This window comes from Stegostoma tigrinum, chromosome 3, assembly GCF_030684315.1.
Source record: "Stegostoma tigrinum isolate sSteTig4 chromosome 3, sSteTig4.hap1, whole genome shotgun sequence".
NCBI classification, from domain to species: Eukaryota; Metazoa; Chordata; class Chondrichthyes; order Orectolobiformes; family Stegostomatidae; genus Stegostoma; species Stegostoma tigrinum.
In genome coordinates, this window is record NC_081356.1 from 99,891,821 (window position 1) to 99,909,866 (window position 18,046).

At 42.4% G+C, this 18,046-nt stretch overlaps 1 protein-coding gene across 1 annotated transcript in view; it reads left to right on the plus strand.

Annotated features, from left to right (window-relative positions):
- The window catches only part of atg10 (ATG10 autophagy related 10 homolog (S. cerevisiae)), a 274,871-nt gene that overhangs the window by 248,538 nt on the left and 8,287 nt on the right, over positions 1–18,046 (plus strand). The window contains exon 7 of the mRNA XM_059644770.1: positions 1,816–1,910. Within this exon, the coding sequence (XP_059500753.1) occupies positions 1,816–1,910 (95 nt within the window). The remainder of the gene's footprint in view (positions 1–1,815; positions 1,911–18,046) is intronic.

Consider the following 18,046-nt stretch of genomic DNA (forward strand, 5'->3'; position numbering starts at 1 on the left):
ATCGGCAGTGGGGAATGGACCCAGCAGCTCGAACTTGTGGAGGCCCAACAGCACAAGTGGGCCCAGTGGCGCAGACGTGTGACGTGGCGTTGGAGAGAGTTTGGGTCCCTGGTGGCTTCTGCACCATCAAGGTGGCCCCAGTGCTGACTCATGGGGTGTTGCATCTGATGCAGGTTTGGGTTCCCGGAGATGTCTGCATCCAGTGCAGATTCAGGGAGTCAGCGGCAGAGGCGGATTTGAGCCCAGTACAAGATCTGATGGCATCAGCCATGGCTGCATTGACGAGGTGGGGTCCCAATGTGTCCCTCATGGTGGTGGAGTCGAGTTTGGACTGGTGCAGTAATCGGTAGCTTCAGTGACGTCTGCATTGGGAAGTCCATCGAGGAATGATAGTGACAATGTGTGGTGGAGGCGAGATGGACGATGTAGACAAATGGTACCCTTCGTTTTGGTGGCAGTGAAGCTGCAAAGGGGGCTCATGCTGGCTACCAGGCCCGTGGCCCATGATGAACCACTTAACAAGAATGACTAAAGTTTGGCACTTTCTTTATTTCGTTCTTTTCTGCCATTATATTCTATGTTTCAGTTTAGTTTATTTTGTTTTAAGATGGGGCTGGAGAGTGGTGACACTACAAAACACTTTTCACTGTATTTTGTATCAAGATACACTTGACAATAAATAAATCAAATCAGTTCACTAACCGGTAGAAACTATTGTTCAAAAATGATAGTTTCAAACCTTTTTATGATCCTGAAAATCTCTATTAGGTTCCCCCTCCGATGCTCCCTATTCCTTGTGACCTCCTTTGCTCCATTAAAAAGGATAAAATTTTCACACTTTTCTCCGTTTTCCCTCTTTTTTGCGATTATCATGGATTTTCACTTTGTGCTTAGTTTTAATATTCTTCCTACGATGGATTACTTAGAATATATCAGAGCATCACCACATGCATGTTCCCTTCTAAACCATTCGCCATCCTGACTTCAAACTATATCAACCCTTCACCCTCATGGGGTCAAAATCCTAAAACTGCCTTCCTAACAACATAGTGGTTGAAGGAGGCAGCTCACAATCACCTTTTCAAGGGCATTATGGGATGGGCTTAGCCAGAACCATCCACATGCCAAGAAGGAATTGTAAAAGTGATCTAATTATAATTAACTGCTGTACGTTCAGTGAAAGACCAGCATTTATATTTCTCCAGAGTTTCCGCTGTTCTTCAACCTAAATTACAGCAATCAAGAGCCTGCATCTTCAAAAGTCAAGCTCCATATTCTTCAAAATTTGTCCCTCCATTCAAACGAACGTATGTGGTTCCGTGAATTGTTTTAATGTTTTGCACATTTGTACAAAATCATGTGAACTTCGACCTTTTCATTCTAAGAATGCTTTCCATTCTATTTATTTTGTTTATTATTTCTACTTATTTCTTTATCTTCTTAATCTTTCCTTTGTTTTTTCACAATATAGATCATTATAATCTCCTTAAACATATTAGTTTTGACTGCTGTGGCCTATCTTTAATTTTTATTTTTAATCCAAGTATTTGTGCTCTCACAGTTTGTGTTTTCCCTTGCTTTGCAAATTAAACATCTTTTGGTTCCAGGATACCTAAATTGGAAAAAGCTCATTCAAATTACAATAGCATAAAGAATACTTTGAAAATCTCGGAAAGTTTATAATGGACACAACAGGGATTCCAGGATCAATTTGGAGCTAGCTCAGATAATGTGTTGAATTGTAGTTTCATGTGTTAAAGCTTCTTTGAAACAATAATCTTGTTCTTAACTATTCGTTTGTATTTATTTGTCCAGGAGCATCATTTACTTGGCCAACCATTTTTTGTTCTCCATCCTTGTCGAACATCTGAATTAATGACTCCAATTGTGGGTGCCGCAGAGGAGCAGAGGTAAAGTGTTTAAACAGAGAGTCTGTTGAGCTGCACCAATTGAACGCAGCTGAATTAAAATGCGTTGAATTACTATTAGGACAATGGAAATGGTTGTTATGATTTCTAAACAATTAAATCTACAGTTTAGATAAGAAAAAATGGATTTCTGACTCATCTGACTAAAGAAGAATAAGTGTGGAGGATAAAAGAGAGTCGTTAGTCGTTGATACAAATGTTTCTGCAGTGTTTTTTTGGAATCTGAATTACTGGCATTTACAGATGTGCGGTAGATGAAAATGATTATGGCATCCATTCTAACTAAAACTGGAAGGTGGGACCTATACAAGAAGCAAGGGTTGCATCCAAACTGGTGAGTCATAAATATCCTGGCAGGGAAGTTTAACAGTGCCAGTTGGGGAGGTTTAAACTAGTGTGGTGGGGGCTGGCAACTGGCGCAGCAGGTCAGTAAGTACGGGACTGGGGAAGAACTTGAGACTTGGCCAAATGTGGCTGAGAGGAAGAGCAGTCAGGGAGAGGTTGCTAAGCCCAACAGAACTGGAGGCTTCAACTTCAGTGCAATAAGTATAATAGGTAAGATGGATGAATTTAGTGCCTGGATGAATGCATGCAGTTATGATGGTTTTGCTATCACAGAGACATGGTTGAAAGAGGGACGGGATTGAAAGCTTAACATTCCGGGATACCAGTGTTTTAGATGAGATAGATGTGATAGAATGGGGAGCAGAAGAGATAGCGGAGTTGCATTAATGGTTAGGAAGCATGCTGAGGGAGGACACCCTGGAGGGATCTTGCAGTGAGTCATTATGAGTAGAGCACAGGAGTAGGAAGAGTGAAGTCACAAGGTTGAATTGTACTTAACAGACCTTCCAGCTGTCAGCCAGAGTAAGAGATATGTAGTCAGATTCTGGAAATAACAGGGTTACTGTGGTGGATGATATTAACTTACCCCAAATTAACTGGGACTTGTCTTAATGCTGGGGATTTGGATGGGGGCCAATTTGTTAAAAGTGTCCAGGAGAGTTTTTTGAAAGAGCATGTGGATAGTCAAATGAGGGAGGGAGCCATATTCCTGCGGTTGCAGGGAAAGGTGGGGTTAGTGGGGAGTGTGGAGTGGATGAGGGATTTGCGGAGAAAGTGGTCCATATCAAAGGCAGGTATTTTAGGTTGTGGGGTCGGATTGTAGGTGGAAGAAGTGGCGGAGAATGATACATCGGTGGTTGGAAGGGGGTGATATGTGAGGACAAGGGGGGCTTTGTCTTTATTTTTGTTTGGTGGAGGGAAGGTGAGGGCAGAGGTGCAGGAAATGCAAGATGTGCAGTTGAGGGCATTTTCGATTGCCAGAGGGCGCAAGTTGTGGCCCTTGAAATAGGAGGACATCTGGGATGTTCAGAAGTAGAATGCCCCATCTTGAGAGCAAACACAGCGGAGGCAGAGGAATTGGGCATAAGGGATCGCATTCTTGCGGGAAGGTGAGTGAGAGGAGGTGTAGTCTAGGTATCTGTGGGAGTCGGTGGGCTTGAAATAGACGTCGGTTTTGAGGCAGTCACCAGAGATGTAGACAGACAGGCTCAGGAAGGAGAGGAAGGAATCAGAGATGGTCCAGGTGAATTTGAGGTTGGAGTGAAAGGTGTTAATAAAATTGATGAACTATTCAAATTCCTCGCGGGAGCACAATGCGGCTCCAATACAATCATCAGTGTAGCTGAGGGATAGTGCCAGTGTAGCTGTGGAAGAGGGACTGTTCCACATATCCTACAAAGAGGCAGGCATAGCTTTGGCCCATGCGGGTTCCCATGGCCATCTCCCAACCCTATCTGCCTCTGGTAGGGACTGCTCACTCCACGACTCCCTCGTCCACTCCACACTCCCCACTAGCCCCACCACCCCCGCCCCCTTTCCCTGCAAGTGCAGAAAGAGCTACACATGCCCCTACACCTCCCCCCTCACCTCTATTCAAGGCACGAAAAATACTTTCTACATTAGACAGGGGTTCACCTGCACATCTGTCAACGTAGTCTGTTGCATCCGCTGCTCCTAATGTTGCCTCCTCTACATCAGTGAGACCAAGTGGAGGCTCAGAGACTGTTTTGTAGAGCGCCAGCGCTCTGTTCACAACAAACAACACCACATTCTGGTCGCAAACCATTTCAACTCCTCCTCCAACTCCTTGGACAACATGTTCATCCTGGGCCTCCTCCAGTGTCACAATGATGCCACCTGGAAACTGAAGGAGTGGCACCTCATAGTTCACCTTGGTAGTGCAATGGCCTAAATGTGGATTTTACCTGTTTCAAACTCTCCCCACCCCCGATCTCATCCCATGACCAACCCTCTCTCTCATCCCCGCCTCCTCAACCTGATACAACCTGTCCACTTCTCTCCTACCTATCTGATCCTCCCACCTCACTAACCAGTTCCCACCACTGCCTACCTGCACTTATCTATCACCATTCCACTAATCTTCTCCAGCCCTGCCCTTCCTCTCTCTATTTATTTCAGAGTTCCCTTCCCCCTCCCCCATTTCTGAAGAAGGGTCCCGATCCGAAATGTCAGCTTTCCCGCTCCTCTGTTGCTGCCTGGCCTGCTGTGTTCCTCCAGCTCCGCACTGTGTTATTTCTGAGGTCCTGAATGAGTACTTTACATGAGTATTCACCAAAGAGAGGGATGTGAGGGTTGTTGAGGTTAGGGAAAGGCGTGTGAATATCTTGGGCAGCTCAATACAATGAAGGAAGAAGTGTGGGGTATCTTGAAATTTATTAAGGAAGATCAGTCCCAGGACCAGTTGGGATCTATCCCAGTATACTGTGGGAGGTTAAGGAAGAAATAACTGGGGCCTTAACAGATATCTTTGCATCCTCTTTGGCTTCAGGGGAGATTCCAGTGGACTGGAGAATCGCCATTGTCATTCCTCTGTTTAAGAAGGGAAACAGAGATAATCCAGGTAATTATAGGCCAGTGATCCTGACATCAGTGGTGGGGAAGCTGTTGCAGACGATACTGAGAGACAAGAATTGTTCACAATTGGAACTGAATGGACTTGTTAGTGATGGGCAGCTTGGAGTTTGCATGGGGAAGGTCATGTCTTGCCAACTTGATTGATTTTTTTGAGGAGGTGACAGGAATGATTGATCAGGGAAGGGCAGTGGATGTGACCTACATGGGCTTCAGCAAGGCATTTGATAAGGTACCTCATGGCAGACTGATACACAAGGTAGAGTCTCATGAGAGTAGTAATCTCAGGATTGCTACCAGTGCCACGTGCTAGTCAGTGCAGAAATGAAAGAATAGCCAGGATGAATGCGTGGCTTGAGAGATGGTGTAGGAGGGAGGGGTCCAGATTTTTGGGATATTGGAACCGGTTCTGGGGAAGGTGGGACTATTACAAATTGGACAGTCTACACCTGAGCCGGACTAGAACCAATGTCCTTGGGGGTGCTTTTGCTAATGCTGTGGGGGAGGGTTTAAACTAATGTGGCAGGGGGATGGGAACTAAATATTAGACAGAAAAGAGGTAGTAACGAAAGCCTGTAGGGAACTAGATAATGGAGTCAGTGTGACTAAAGGGAATAGTAGTCGGGGAGCAGATGATGAACACAAAGGGACAGGTGGTCTGGGGTGCATTTGTTTTAATGCGAGAAGTGCAGTATATAAGGCAGATGAGCTTAGGGCTCGGATCGGTACCTGGAAGTATGATGTTATTGCTATTACTGAGACTTAGTTGAGGGAAGGGCATGATTGGCAACTAGTTGCCCCAGGATATCGATGCTTCAGGTGGGATAGAGAGGGAGATAAAAGGGGTGGAGGAGTTGTAGTACTGATCAAAGACGATATCACAGCTGTACTGAAGGAGGGCCCCATGGAGGACTCAAGCAGTGAGGCAATATGGGTAGAACTCAGAAATAGGAAGGATGCAGTAACAATGTTGGGGCTGTACTACAGGCCTCCCAACAGCGAGCGTGAGATAGAGGTACAAATATGTAAACAGATAATGGAAAGGTGTAGGAGAAACAGGGTGGTGGCGATGGGAGATTTTAATTTTCCCAGCATTGACTGGGATTCACTCAGTGTTACTGGTCAAGATGGAGCAGAATTTGTAAGGTGTGTCCAGGAGGGTTTTCTAGAGCAGTATGTATGTAATCCAACCCGGAAAGGGGCCATACTGGACCTGGTGTTGGGGAATGAACCCGCCCAGGTGGTTGAAATTACAGTAGGGGACTACTTTGGAAATAGCGATCACAATTCCGTAGGTTTTACAATACTCATGGACAAGGGTGGGAGTGGTCCTAAAGGAAGAGTTCTAAACTGGGGGAAGGCCAACTATACCAAGATTTGGCAGGATCTGAGGAATGTAGATTGGGAGAAACTGTTTGAAAGTAAACCCACATTTGATATGTGGGAGGCTTTTAAGGAGAGGTTGATGAGCATGCAGGAGAGACATGTTCCTGTGAAAATGAGGAATGGAAATGGCAAGATTAAGGAACCATGGATGACAGGTGAAATTGTGAGACTAGCCAAGAGGAAAAAGGAAGCATACATGAGGTCGAGGCAACTGAAGACAGACGAAGCTTTGCAAGAAATTCGGGAATGTAGAGCGAATCTGAAACGAGACATTAAGAGGGCTAAGAGAGGACATGAGATATTGCTAGTAAACATGATTAAGGAAAATCCCAAAGCCTTTTATTCATATATAAAGAACAAGAGGGTAACTAGAGAAAGGATTGGCCCACTTAAGGACAAAGAAGGAAAGTTATGCGCTGAGTCAGAGAAAATGGGTGACATTCTTAACGAGTACTTTGCATCGGTATTCACCAAGGAGAGGGACATAACAGATGTTGAGGTTAGGGACAGATGTTTGCTTACTCTAGGTCAAGTTGACATAAGGAAGGAGGATGTGTTGGATATCCTAAAAGACATTAAGGTGTACAAGTCCCCAGGTCCGGATGAGATCTTTCGCAGGCTACTGAGGGAAGTGAGAGAGGAAATAGCCGGGGCCTTAACAGATATCTTTGCGGCATCCTTAGACATGGGTGAGGTCCCAGAGGACTGGAGACTTCCTAATGTTGTCCCCTTGTTTAAGAAGGGTAGCAAGGATAATCCAGTTAATTATCGATCGGTGAGCCTGACATCAGTGGTAGGGAGGCTACTGGAGAAGATACTGAGGGATAGGATCTATTCCCATTTAGAAGAAAATGGGCTTATCAGTGATAGGCAACATGGTTTTGTGCAGGGAAGGTCATGTCTTACCAACTTAATAGAATTCTTTGAGGACGTGACAAAGTTGATTGATGAGGGAAAAGCTGTAGATGTCATATACATGGACTTCAGTAAGGCGTTTGATAAGGTTCCCCATTGCAGGCTGATGGAGAAAGTGAAGTCACATGGGGTCCAGGGTGTGCTAACTAGATGGATAAAAAACTGGCTAGGCAACAGGAGTCAGAGAGTAGTAGTAGAAGAGAGTTTCTCAAATTGGAGACCTGTGACCAGTGGTGTTCCACAGGGATCTGTGCTGGGGCCACTGTTGTTTGCGATATATGTAAATGATTTGGACGAAGGTGTAGGTGGTCTGATCAGCAAGTTTGCAGATGACACTAAGATTGGTGGAGTAGCTGATAGTGAAGGGGACTGTCAGAGATTACAGCAGAATATAGATAGACTGGAGAGTTGGGCAGATAAATAGCAGATGGAGTTCAATCCGGGCAAATGCGAGGTGATGCATTTTGGAAGATCTAATTCAAGGGCGAACTATACAGTAAATGGAAAAGCCCTAGGGAATATTGATGAACAGAGAGATCTGGGTGTTCAGGTCCATTGTTCCCTGAAGGTGACAACACAGGTCAATAGGGTGGTCAAGAAGGCATATGGCATGCTTTCATTCATTGGCCGGGGTATTGAGTACAAGAGTTGGCAGGTTATGTTGCAGTTGTATAGGACTTTGGTTAGGCCACATTTGGAGTACTATGTACAGTTCTGGTTGCCACATTACCAAAAGGATGTGGATGCTTTCGAGAGGGTGCAGAGGAGGTTCACCAGGATATTGCCTGGTATGGATTATTTTCATTAGAAAGACGGTGATTGAGGGGGGACCTGATTGAGGTCTGCAGAATCATGAGGGGTATAGACAGGGTGGATAGCAAGAAGCTTTTTCCCAGAATGGGGGATTCAATTACTAGGGGTCATGAGTTCAAAGTGAGAGGAGGAAAGTTTAAGGGAGATATGCGTGGAAAGTTCTTTACACAGAGGGTGGTGGGTGCCTGGAACGCATTGCCAGCAGAGGTGGTAGACACAGACACGTTAGCATCTTTTAAGATATATTTGGACAGGTACATGGATGGGCAGGGAGCAAATGGACACAGACCGTTAGAAAATAGATGACAGGTTAGACAGAGGATCTCGATTGGCGCAGGCTTGGAGGGCCAAAGGGCCTGTTCCTGTGCTGTAATTTTCTTTGTTCTTTGTTCTTTGAGACCTGGGACGAGCTGACTAGATTGATACAAAACTGAGTCGGCCATAGAAGACAGAGAGTAACGGTGAAAGGGTGCTTTTCAGAATGGAGACCAGTAACTAGTGGTGTTGTAGAAGGATCAGTAGTGGGACTTTTGTTGTTTGTAAGATATATATATGATCGGAGGAATATGCAAGTGGTCTGATTAGTAAGTTTGTGGATGTCACCAAAATTGGCAGTGTTGCAGATAGTAAGAAGGGTTGTCAAAGGATCCAGCGGGATACCAATAGATCACAGATTTAGGCAGAGAGACGGCAGATGGAGCTTCATCTCAACAAGTGCAAGGTGATACATTTTGGAAGATTAAATTCAGTTGTGAATTACACAATAAAAAGTAGAACCCTACAAAGTATTGACATATGAAAGGGCCTGGGCATAGAGATCCACAGAGCCCTGAAAGTAGCAACACAGGTGGATAAGGTGGTCAAGAAGACATACAGTATGCTTGCCTTAACCGGCCAGGGCATCAAATATTAAAATTGGTAAGTTATGTTACGGCTGTATAAAACGTTAGGCCACATTTGGAATATTGCGTGCAGTTCTGGTTGCCACTCTATCAGAAGGACATGGATACTTTCAAGATGATACACGTTTACTAGGATGTTGCCTGGCCTGGAGGGTTTAAGTTATGAGGAGAGGTTGGATAACCTTGGATTGTTTTCACGAGAAAGGTGGTGGCTCAGGGGTGACCTGATAGAAATCTATAAACTTACGGGGTGTGTAGACAGGGTGGATAGTCAGAGGTAGTACGAACTGCAGATGCTAGAGAATCTGAGATAACAAGATTATCAAGAAAAATATTTATTATTAACAAGAAAAATATTCTGAAGAAGGGTCTAGGCCTGAAATGCCAGCCTTCCTGCTCCTCTGATGCTGCTTGGCCTGTGTGTTCATCCAGCTCTACACCTTGGATAGTCAGAGGTTTTTTCCCCAGGGCGGAAAGGTCACCCACAAGAGGGCATAGGTTCAAGGTGAGAGAGGAGAAGTGTGGGGAAAGTTTTTCACACAGAGGGTAGTGGTGCCTGGAAAATACAGCCAGGAGAGGTGGTGGTATCTGGCACATTAAGATGTATCTTGATGGACACATGAACGTGGGTCGAACAGACAGATGGAAACTGCAGGTAGGCAATAAGTAGTGGGTCTAAATATGGGTTAGGATTTGGTGCAGGCTTGATGAGCTGAAGGGCCTGTTCCTCTGCTGTATTGTTCTGTATTGTATAAAACACTATCATTCTTAAAATGTACATGTAATGTGTGTTTTTATAATGTGACTTCAAGAACGTTACACGTAAGATAAATCATGATTTATTGAAGATGACTGATCTCACCATGGATTTCTCAAGGGCTTAAAGTTGGTCTTACATTTTATGTATTTTTTAACAAAAGTTGTTAACCGTTTGTAAAACTGCATTATGTTTTAAGTTTCCTTTGCCTTAAATGTTAAAGCATTATTCCTTCAGGACGGCTATCTTTGACCTTCATCAGATTTAACAAAGCGGCAGGCTAAAACATCCTGAAATAATTATGGCTCAGCAGCAGAAGACAAGAGAAACTTTGAACGTATGGAGAGTCTTTGGTGTATTACAAAAAAACCTTAAGGCACAGAACAAGAGAGGCTGCAAGAAAATTCCACAACCATTAGATCTACTGACTAATGTCTGCAAAGTAACTAGATTTACCCGTTTGTTCTTCTAAGTTTTGATGCATCCATCATCCAGCACTAAAATCTCGAAAATGGTGACTCAAGTTTTAATTTTCTCTCATTTTTGAAGAGGTGTGCAGTATTTCCAGCCGAATGCTTTATAATGAAGTAGCTGACTGCAAAGACAGGAATTCAGTAATTTATCCTTCCATATACTTGTAATCGATCACTATTCTAATTTGGTGTTTCATTGACAGCCTTCATCTTAATTTTGTGTCACTTTTTGCATCATTATACGTTCCACGACAACTCTATTATCTTTGTTTTCTTAAAATAGTTCTTAGCTCTCAATTTAGTTCTCCCAGTACTTGATTGTTTTAGATTTTGCTACTCCTGATATCAGGTCATTCCAGAAACTAGATATCATTATTATTACTTCCCATTGAATCATGACTTCAGAAAATTTAAAGCTTGCTGTTTTGTGTCAATGGTCATATTCATTCTCACTCCCAATCATTGAAATATGACATCTACACAAAACAGCAAGCTTTAAATTTGCTGGTCATGATTCAATGGGGAGTAACAATCAGTCTAAAGGCAGACAGGAGATGAAAACTTTTATCTTAGATATATATTTCTCTGACATGAGAGAATGATGTAGTCATTAGCTGATACAACAACAACTGCATTTTAGTAGTTGCACCTTTATTGTACAGTACTTTGGTGTAGTCTGATATAAATGGATGCTTATTGAACTGTAGCTGCTTTCTTTATCTGTTATTGGACCACAAATGGTTCTGGATCAATGTTGTGTATTTGTTATGAGAAAACAGAACTATAACTTGGTCTCCAATTTGCACCCAAGGGCATTACTGTCATAGATTCTAGGACCTAGAGTGTGTGATTTCACTGACGAGCTGGAATGTAGGCTTAAAGCCTTTATTAGGAAGCTCATCCCAACGCCAGGATCACCGACTCTGGTACCGATTATATTAATCATGGGAGAATCTTTTTCATGGTATCCACCTCTGGATCTGGCATAGCTGGTTTGACTGACTTACCACAGACTTTGGAACAAAAGCAAAAGACTGCAAACTTTTTCCTCAGTTTAGCTTCAGTAAATGTTACTGTTGCTGCAGAATTTCAGCTTCAGCTTGTTCCAAATACTTTCAAATTTCAGCTTTTCCACTGATTTCAGCGGAAATTTCTTTGTGATTTCTGAGGTAGAAAGGATGAGTCAGTAATCCTGGCACTCTGACCCAAACATCCCTGAGATAAAACCTGGATATCATCCATTTTGGGATCCAGTGTTTCCAATCCTGAGGGTTTACTTTAAAATGGCATTTCATCTGTGTTTGTGTGGTGCCATAAATTTGACATGAAATGGTTTGTTTTCCATTCTTATAACCTCAAGCTGAGGTAGACAAATGATGACCACATAATAGCTTTTGAACATGTCTTTTCTCTTGTATAATTCCAAGCTGTAACCTGATGTACATGAGGTATATGTCCATTCTGGAGAATAAATCCTCTATTCACTGAAACACATCCAAGAAATTTGGAGCTTGGGGCCAGAAGGTGTTCTTGCAGGGCACACTGCAAACAGGATTAACTACATATGGTAACATTTATCAGTCAGCAATGGTTTAGAACTGACCTGCCGTTAGGCTGGTTCTAGCTTCTCTGATTGATAACACATTGAAGGGATAGTGGCAGTTAATATGTAGACTGTAAAGCTGTTTCAACAGCATGTTGCTCTTAAGATGGCGATGGAGTAGGGCTCCTGAGCCCGCGGCTTATTCACTTCATCCGCTTTTCTTTGGGTTTTTTTTTCTCTCTCTCTCTTCTCTTTTATTTTTTTTTACACTTACCTCTTGTTGAAGAGCTCAGCTACAGTGACGGCATCGTTGGCGAGTAGGCCCGGCAGCATGCACTGGCGATGGTGTCAGAGGTAAGTTTCGGTTCCTGCTGGAGGTGGTCCGAGCACTGACGTGTGGCTGCTGTGGCGGAGGTACGTTTGGGCTGCTAGCAGCACCTACACCCGCTGGGGATTCATGGAGCTGGCAGCTGATGCGGGTTGGGGCCCGCTATGAGATCCGGTGACATCAGCATCGGCAGGGTGGGCCGAAAGCAGACTGAAGGCAAGTGGAGGAGTCGAGCTTGGGCTGGCGTAGTTCCCAGTGGCACAAGTGACATTTGCATTGGTGAATTCATAGCAGTGAGGGCATCAGTGGAGCTGAGATGGCACCAAAGCCCTTTGTTCCAGTGGCAACTGGACATGCAAAGGAGTTCTTGGCCCATGGTGGAGCACCTAACAAGAAGGAGTGTTTATTTCTTTATTATTCTGCCTTTATATCCCGTGCTTTGGTTTATTTTTCTGCGTTTTGACAGAGTGGCAACATGATACAACAATTTTCACTGTATTTTGTAACAAAATACATGTGACGACAACAAAATCAAATCAAATCAAATAAAGTAATAACACTTACCCTCACTGCACAGTTGCTGGTTACTGATCTCCAGTCTTTTTCGGGAGCGACAAATAAAAGACAATTGAAGCTTTTTTAAAAAATTCAGTGATTGTCGAGATATTATGAGAAACAGCTGAAAGTAACCACCAAGAAGTAATACGCTCCTTTTCATGACAGAAACTATATCATTGGAAATTAAAAGCACCTTTTGAGCAGCTCATAATTTCATAGTCCCATGGCTATACCATAGAACCTGGCTGGTGTAAATAGGTGAAAGATTTTGCAAGAGGACAGTGATATTGATTATTCATGGGCTTGGGGAACATTGTTATATTTGTTTCATCATTGTGGGGACTTCAGGTTATGAAATAAAGGCCCCTAGATGCTGGAGTACAAAATCTAGGCTGGCATTTCCATACATTCATGAAGCAGTGTAGTACTGGTGAAGACGCCATCTACTTTGTACTTGTTGACAAACAGCAGCTGTCAAAGAAGAGCAGATGAATTACCCCATTATTTTGGTTGACATTTATTGCTATATCAACATTAAAAAGCCAATTACCTGAGCATTATCACGATGTTTTGGGAACTTGCTGTCATATTTACAATATTGCTAACGCAAGGCTGACCAAGGATAGGAACTGGACATTTGGATTATTCATGATTTAGGAAGAACAGACAAAAAGGGAAAGGAGGTGGGGTAGTGATGTTATTAAAGGAGTAAAATCAATGCAGTAGTTTGGAAGGATTAACTCAAAAAATCATAATGTGTAATCTGTATGGTGGGGATAAAAAACACCTGCATGCAGAAAACATTTTCAGAGATTATCTGAAAATAGGCCCCCAAATAGTAATGGAGATGGAAGGAAAGGCATTAAACAAGAAATCAGAGGTGACTTTAATTTACATATACATCCAACAAACCAAACTAGCAATGATATTGTGAAGGATGATTTCCTGAACATGTATGTGATGGTTTTTCAGACTAATACATTGAAGAATCAACCTGAGAACAGGCTATTCTAGACTGACTACTATGCAATGAGAAAAGATTAATTAACAGCCTTGTGTGTGGTCCCTTAGGGAAGAGTGACCATAATAAAATAGTATTCTTCATTAAGAAAGAGAGTAACATAGTCAAAACTGAAAATAAGGTCCTGAACCTAAGTAAAGGTCAGAGGTTCAAATTGACAAGGTCGGATTGGGGAACCTTACTAAAAGGGTTGATGGTGCATAGGCAACGGTTAATTTTTAAAGAATGTGTGCGTGTATTATAACAATTATTCATCGCTGCCTGGAGCAAACAAACATGTGGTCAACTTTGATTTACAAAAGAAGTTAGACGTAAGTATTAGATTCAAAGAGGAAACACTTAAATTGTCAGAAAAAGCAACAAGCCTGGGGATTGGGAGCATTTTACAGTTCAACAAACAAGAACAAGACGTTTGTTCAAGAGGTAGAAAATAAAGTATGAGTAAAATTGCAGAAAGCATAAAAGCTGACTGTAAAAGATTCCAAAATTATGTGAAGACATTAAAGACAAACGTAGGACCTTTATAGTCAAAAAAAGGGAAATTATAATAGGGAGCAAAGAAATCACAGAAGAATTGAACACATTTTTTGGTTTCCTATTTACAAAAGAGGACACAAATAACCCACTAAAAAACGAAAGAACTGTGGATGCTGAAAATCAGGAACAAGAACAGAGTTGCTGGAAAAGCTCAGCAGGTCTGGCAGCATCTGTGGAGGAGAAAACAGGTTAACGGTTTGGTCTGGTGACCCTTCCTCAGAACAGTTGACAAATTGATTGGATATTTTTAAGGATATAATAAATTCTGGCAGAGCCAGTAGAAATGGTCTATTTGGCTTTGCAAAAAGCTTTCAGTAACCTCCCACATAAGAGGTTAGAGGGCAAAATTAAAGCGCATTGGCTAGGGATAATGTATTGACGTGGATTAAGAATTGGTTGATTGTCGGGCAACAGAGAGTGGGAATAAATGGGCCTTTTTCTGGTGGCAGGCAGTGACTAGTAGTGTACAACCATGCTTGAGCACCAACTATCTATAAAGTATATCTGAATGACCTGAGTGTGAGAACCTAATACAACATTTCCATGTTTGAAGAAAACAAATTGGATGGACTTATGAGGCTTCAAAGTGATTTAGACTTTTTGAAAGAGTGGGCAAACACATGGCAAATGCTATACACTGTGGTCAAATCCAAATTTATATACTGGTGTGCAGAAGAGAAACGCAGAGTATTATTTAAATAGTGATAAATTGGGAAGTGTGCATGTACAAATGGCCTTGTACGCCAGTCACTGAAAGTGGATAGGCAACAAGGACAGCAAATGACAATATTGGCCTTCATTGCAAGAGGATTTAATTGCATGAGTTCAGAAGTCAGGATGTCTTACTGCAGTTTTATCGGGCCTTGGTGAGACCACAACTGGAATATTGTGTGCACTTTTGGTCTGTCTACCTAAGAAGGGATATACCTGCTATAGTGCAGTGGAGATGCACTTGTTTGATGCTGGGGATGGCAGGACTACTGTGCTTGAAGTGATTGGTTTGACTGGACCTGCATTCACTGGAGCTGAGAAGGGTGTGGGGTGATCTGATTGAAACAAAATTCTAACAGGACTGGATTAACTAGCTGCAGGGAGGATGCTTTCACGCCTGGTTGTGGAGTCCAAAACCAGGGGTCATAGTCTCAGGATACAATGTAGGCCCTTCAGGACTGAGATGAGGAAATATTTCTTTGTTCAAAGGCTAATGAACTGAGGGAATTCTCTACCACAGAAGGTTATGGAGGCTGCATGACCAAATATATCCAAGAAAGAGACAGATAATGTTTTACATTTTAAAGACATCAAGAGGGATGGGGAGAAAGCAGGAATATGGCATTGAGATAGAGGATCAACCTAGAATCATACTGTATGGTGGAGCAGGCTTAAAGGGCCAAATAGCCTACTGCAGCTCTTAGTTTCCGCATTACTTCAGAAACACTAAAATTCCTTTGTAGTATCACAATGAAAGATACACTGTAAATAAAAGTATTTCTTTTCCTGACCCCTCAAAAGTCACTTTTGACCGGAGGTTTACCCCGTTTTGCTGATGTCATGCTGTTAATCCATTCAATTCTTCGTACTACATTATGCTGTGAACTCAGCAAATGCTCCACCCTCCTGTGTATCATGTATGTTAGAAATTTACAATGAGGGGTGAAAGATATAGGACAGAAAGATATAGGACTGTGTCACACAGTCCTAAGTTATTATCTGTGATTTTAGAAACTGTCAACAAAACTCAAAAGATCGTCACCTGGATTCAAATCAAAACTTTTGTTTGGAAAGTAGGACATTTCTCCCCCCACCCAATAATGCAGCTTAATGTTCAAACTCCACAGAGAGGCTGTAAGTGTTGTGTAGTTACTTCAGTCATTTTCTCTCAGATGGCATGGCCTCTTTCAGAAAATTCAATATAATTTTTATCCAATGTAGCTTCCAAAATTTGCCATGTTGTTTTTCAAAATGACTTGAAGAAAAGCTATTGGACAAAATCTGACAGAAATTTGTTCCTCATTACAGCTAATCATCACTGAGAAATGTTCAGAATGTATATGGTCAGACAATGTGCCATCTAGATTCAGAATAAGAGTCACAGCTCTGGGCAGAAGTGTCAACTCCAAGCCTAGGCCTTCAAGTAAGAACTTCACAATGAAAGCAACAAACATTTGGATAAGTCTAATGATATAATTATGAAACATTATCGTCTTTCTTTTTAAAAAGAAAATAAAGTTTTTTAAATCCTCTGTTAGTCATCTGAAATATCAGTTGCTGAAAATCTAAATAATAATTGGAAGGCATTTTGAGTGGCTTGTGAGAACAAGGTAGCCAGAATGCCGTGTTGAATTTAAAAAAGCAAAACCCACACTGAATGTACAGTGGATATAATCAGAAAACGTTTAACAAACCCAGACAATGATAAGCCCAGTGGTAGGGTAAGGAAGTGTTGACAGAAACAGATTTTTAAAATTTCACTTGGCAAAATCAAATAACTGTTTCCATGCCTAAACAAATGGCTTCAGCTCACAGGGCTGATTCAGAGAGTGTGCTGTTCATTGCTGGGGAAGTGACTTTCAAGAATTTGGAGTTCATCTCTGCTGTTGTGGAAATTTTTTTGCCTTTTATCTACATTTCATAGAACATAGAACATTACAGCACAGTACAGGCCCTTCGGCCCTCAATGTTGTGCCAACCTGTCATACCGATCTGAAGTCCATCTAACCTACACTATTCCATGTACCTCCATATGCTTGTCCAATGTCGACTTAAATGTACCTAAAGTTGGCGAATCTACTACCGTTGCAGGCAAAGCGTTCCATTCCCTTACTACTCTCTGAGAGAAGAAACCACCTCTGACATCTGTCCTATATCTTTTACCCCTCATTGTAAAGCTATGCCCCCTCGTGCTCGCCATCACCATCCTAGGAAAAAGGCTCTCCCTATCCACTCTATCTAACCCTCTGATTATTTATCTATATATATCCAGTCCTAGCAGTTGGCCTCATAAACCATTTAATTAAGCAGGGGCTGGGGTAGGGAGGGTGCAAGGAATGAAGATTGAAATCTCTCTCACCAGAGTTCCTACTTGCGTGTTCCCATTTCTCCATCTTACTTCCCCATTGGCACACCTGCACTTCTCCAATAGGCCAAGAGCTGAAAAGATCGTAGCTGCACTTAGCTGTGTACAGCTATAATTCGGCCACACATTTGCAGTATTCCGAATAGTTCTGGTCACCACACTACCACAAGGATGTGGAGGCTTTGGAGAGTGTACAAGAAAGGTTTACCAGGATGTTGCCTGATTTGGAGGGTATTAGCAATGAGGACTGACTGGACAAACTTGGTGTATTTCCACTTAAACGTCGGAGGCTGTAATAGAAATTTACAAAATTATAAGAGTCTTTTTCCCCAGTGTAGGAGTGTCAATTACTAGGGGAGAGATAAAATTACTAGGGGACATAGGTTTAAGGTAGAAGAGGATATGGACCAGTTTAAAGTAAAAGGTAAATTTAAGGTAAAAATGGGATAAGTTTTTAAAGGAGATGTGAGAGGCAAGATTTTTACACAGAAGATGGTAATTGCCTAGAATGTGCTATCAGAGGAGGTGTTCAGGGCATCTTGATATATGAATTGGCAGAGAATAGAGGGATATGGACTGCGTAGAGGCAAAAGTTTTTTAGTTTAGAAAGACATTTTGTGTTGTGCAATCTTGGTGGGCCAAAAGGGCCTGCTCTTGTGCTGAATGGTTCTTTGTATCTTTCTGCGCGATGCTGGATGACCACTCTCCATAAGGTGGTACATTGAGCATTTAAGCTGTTGGTTAGGGCCATCATGCCTGTGGTTGCCTGCCGCAGCGATGTTCCTTGCAGATAGGCCCGACGTTCCATGGATCTAGACATCAACCTGGAGGTGTGAGCAATCATGGCACTCATTATTGAGACTGAGTTCTCC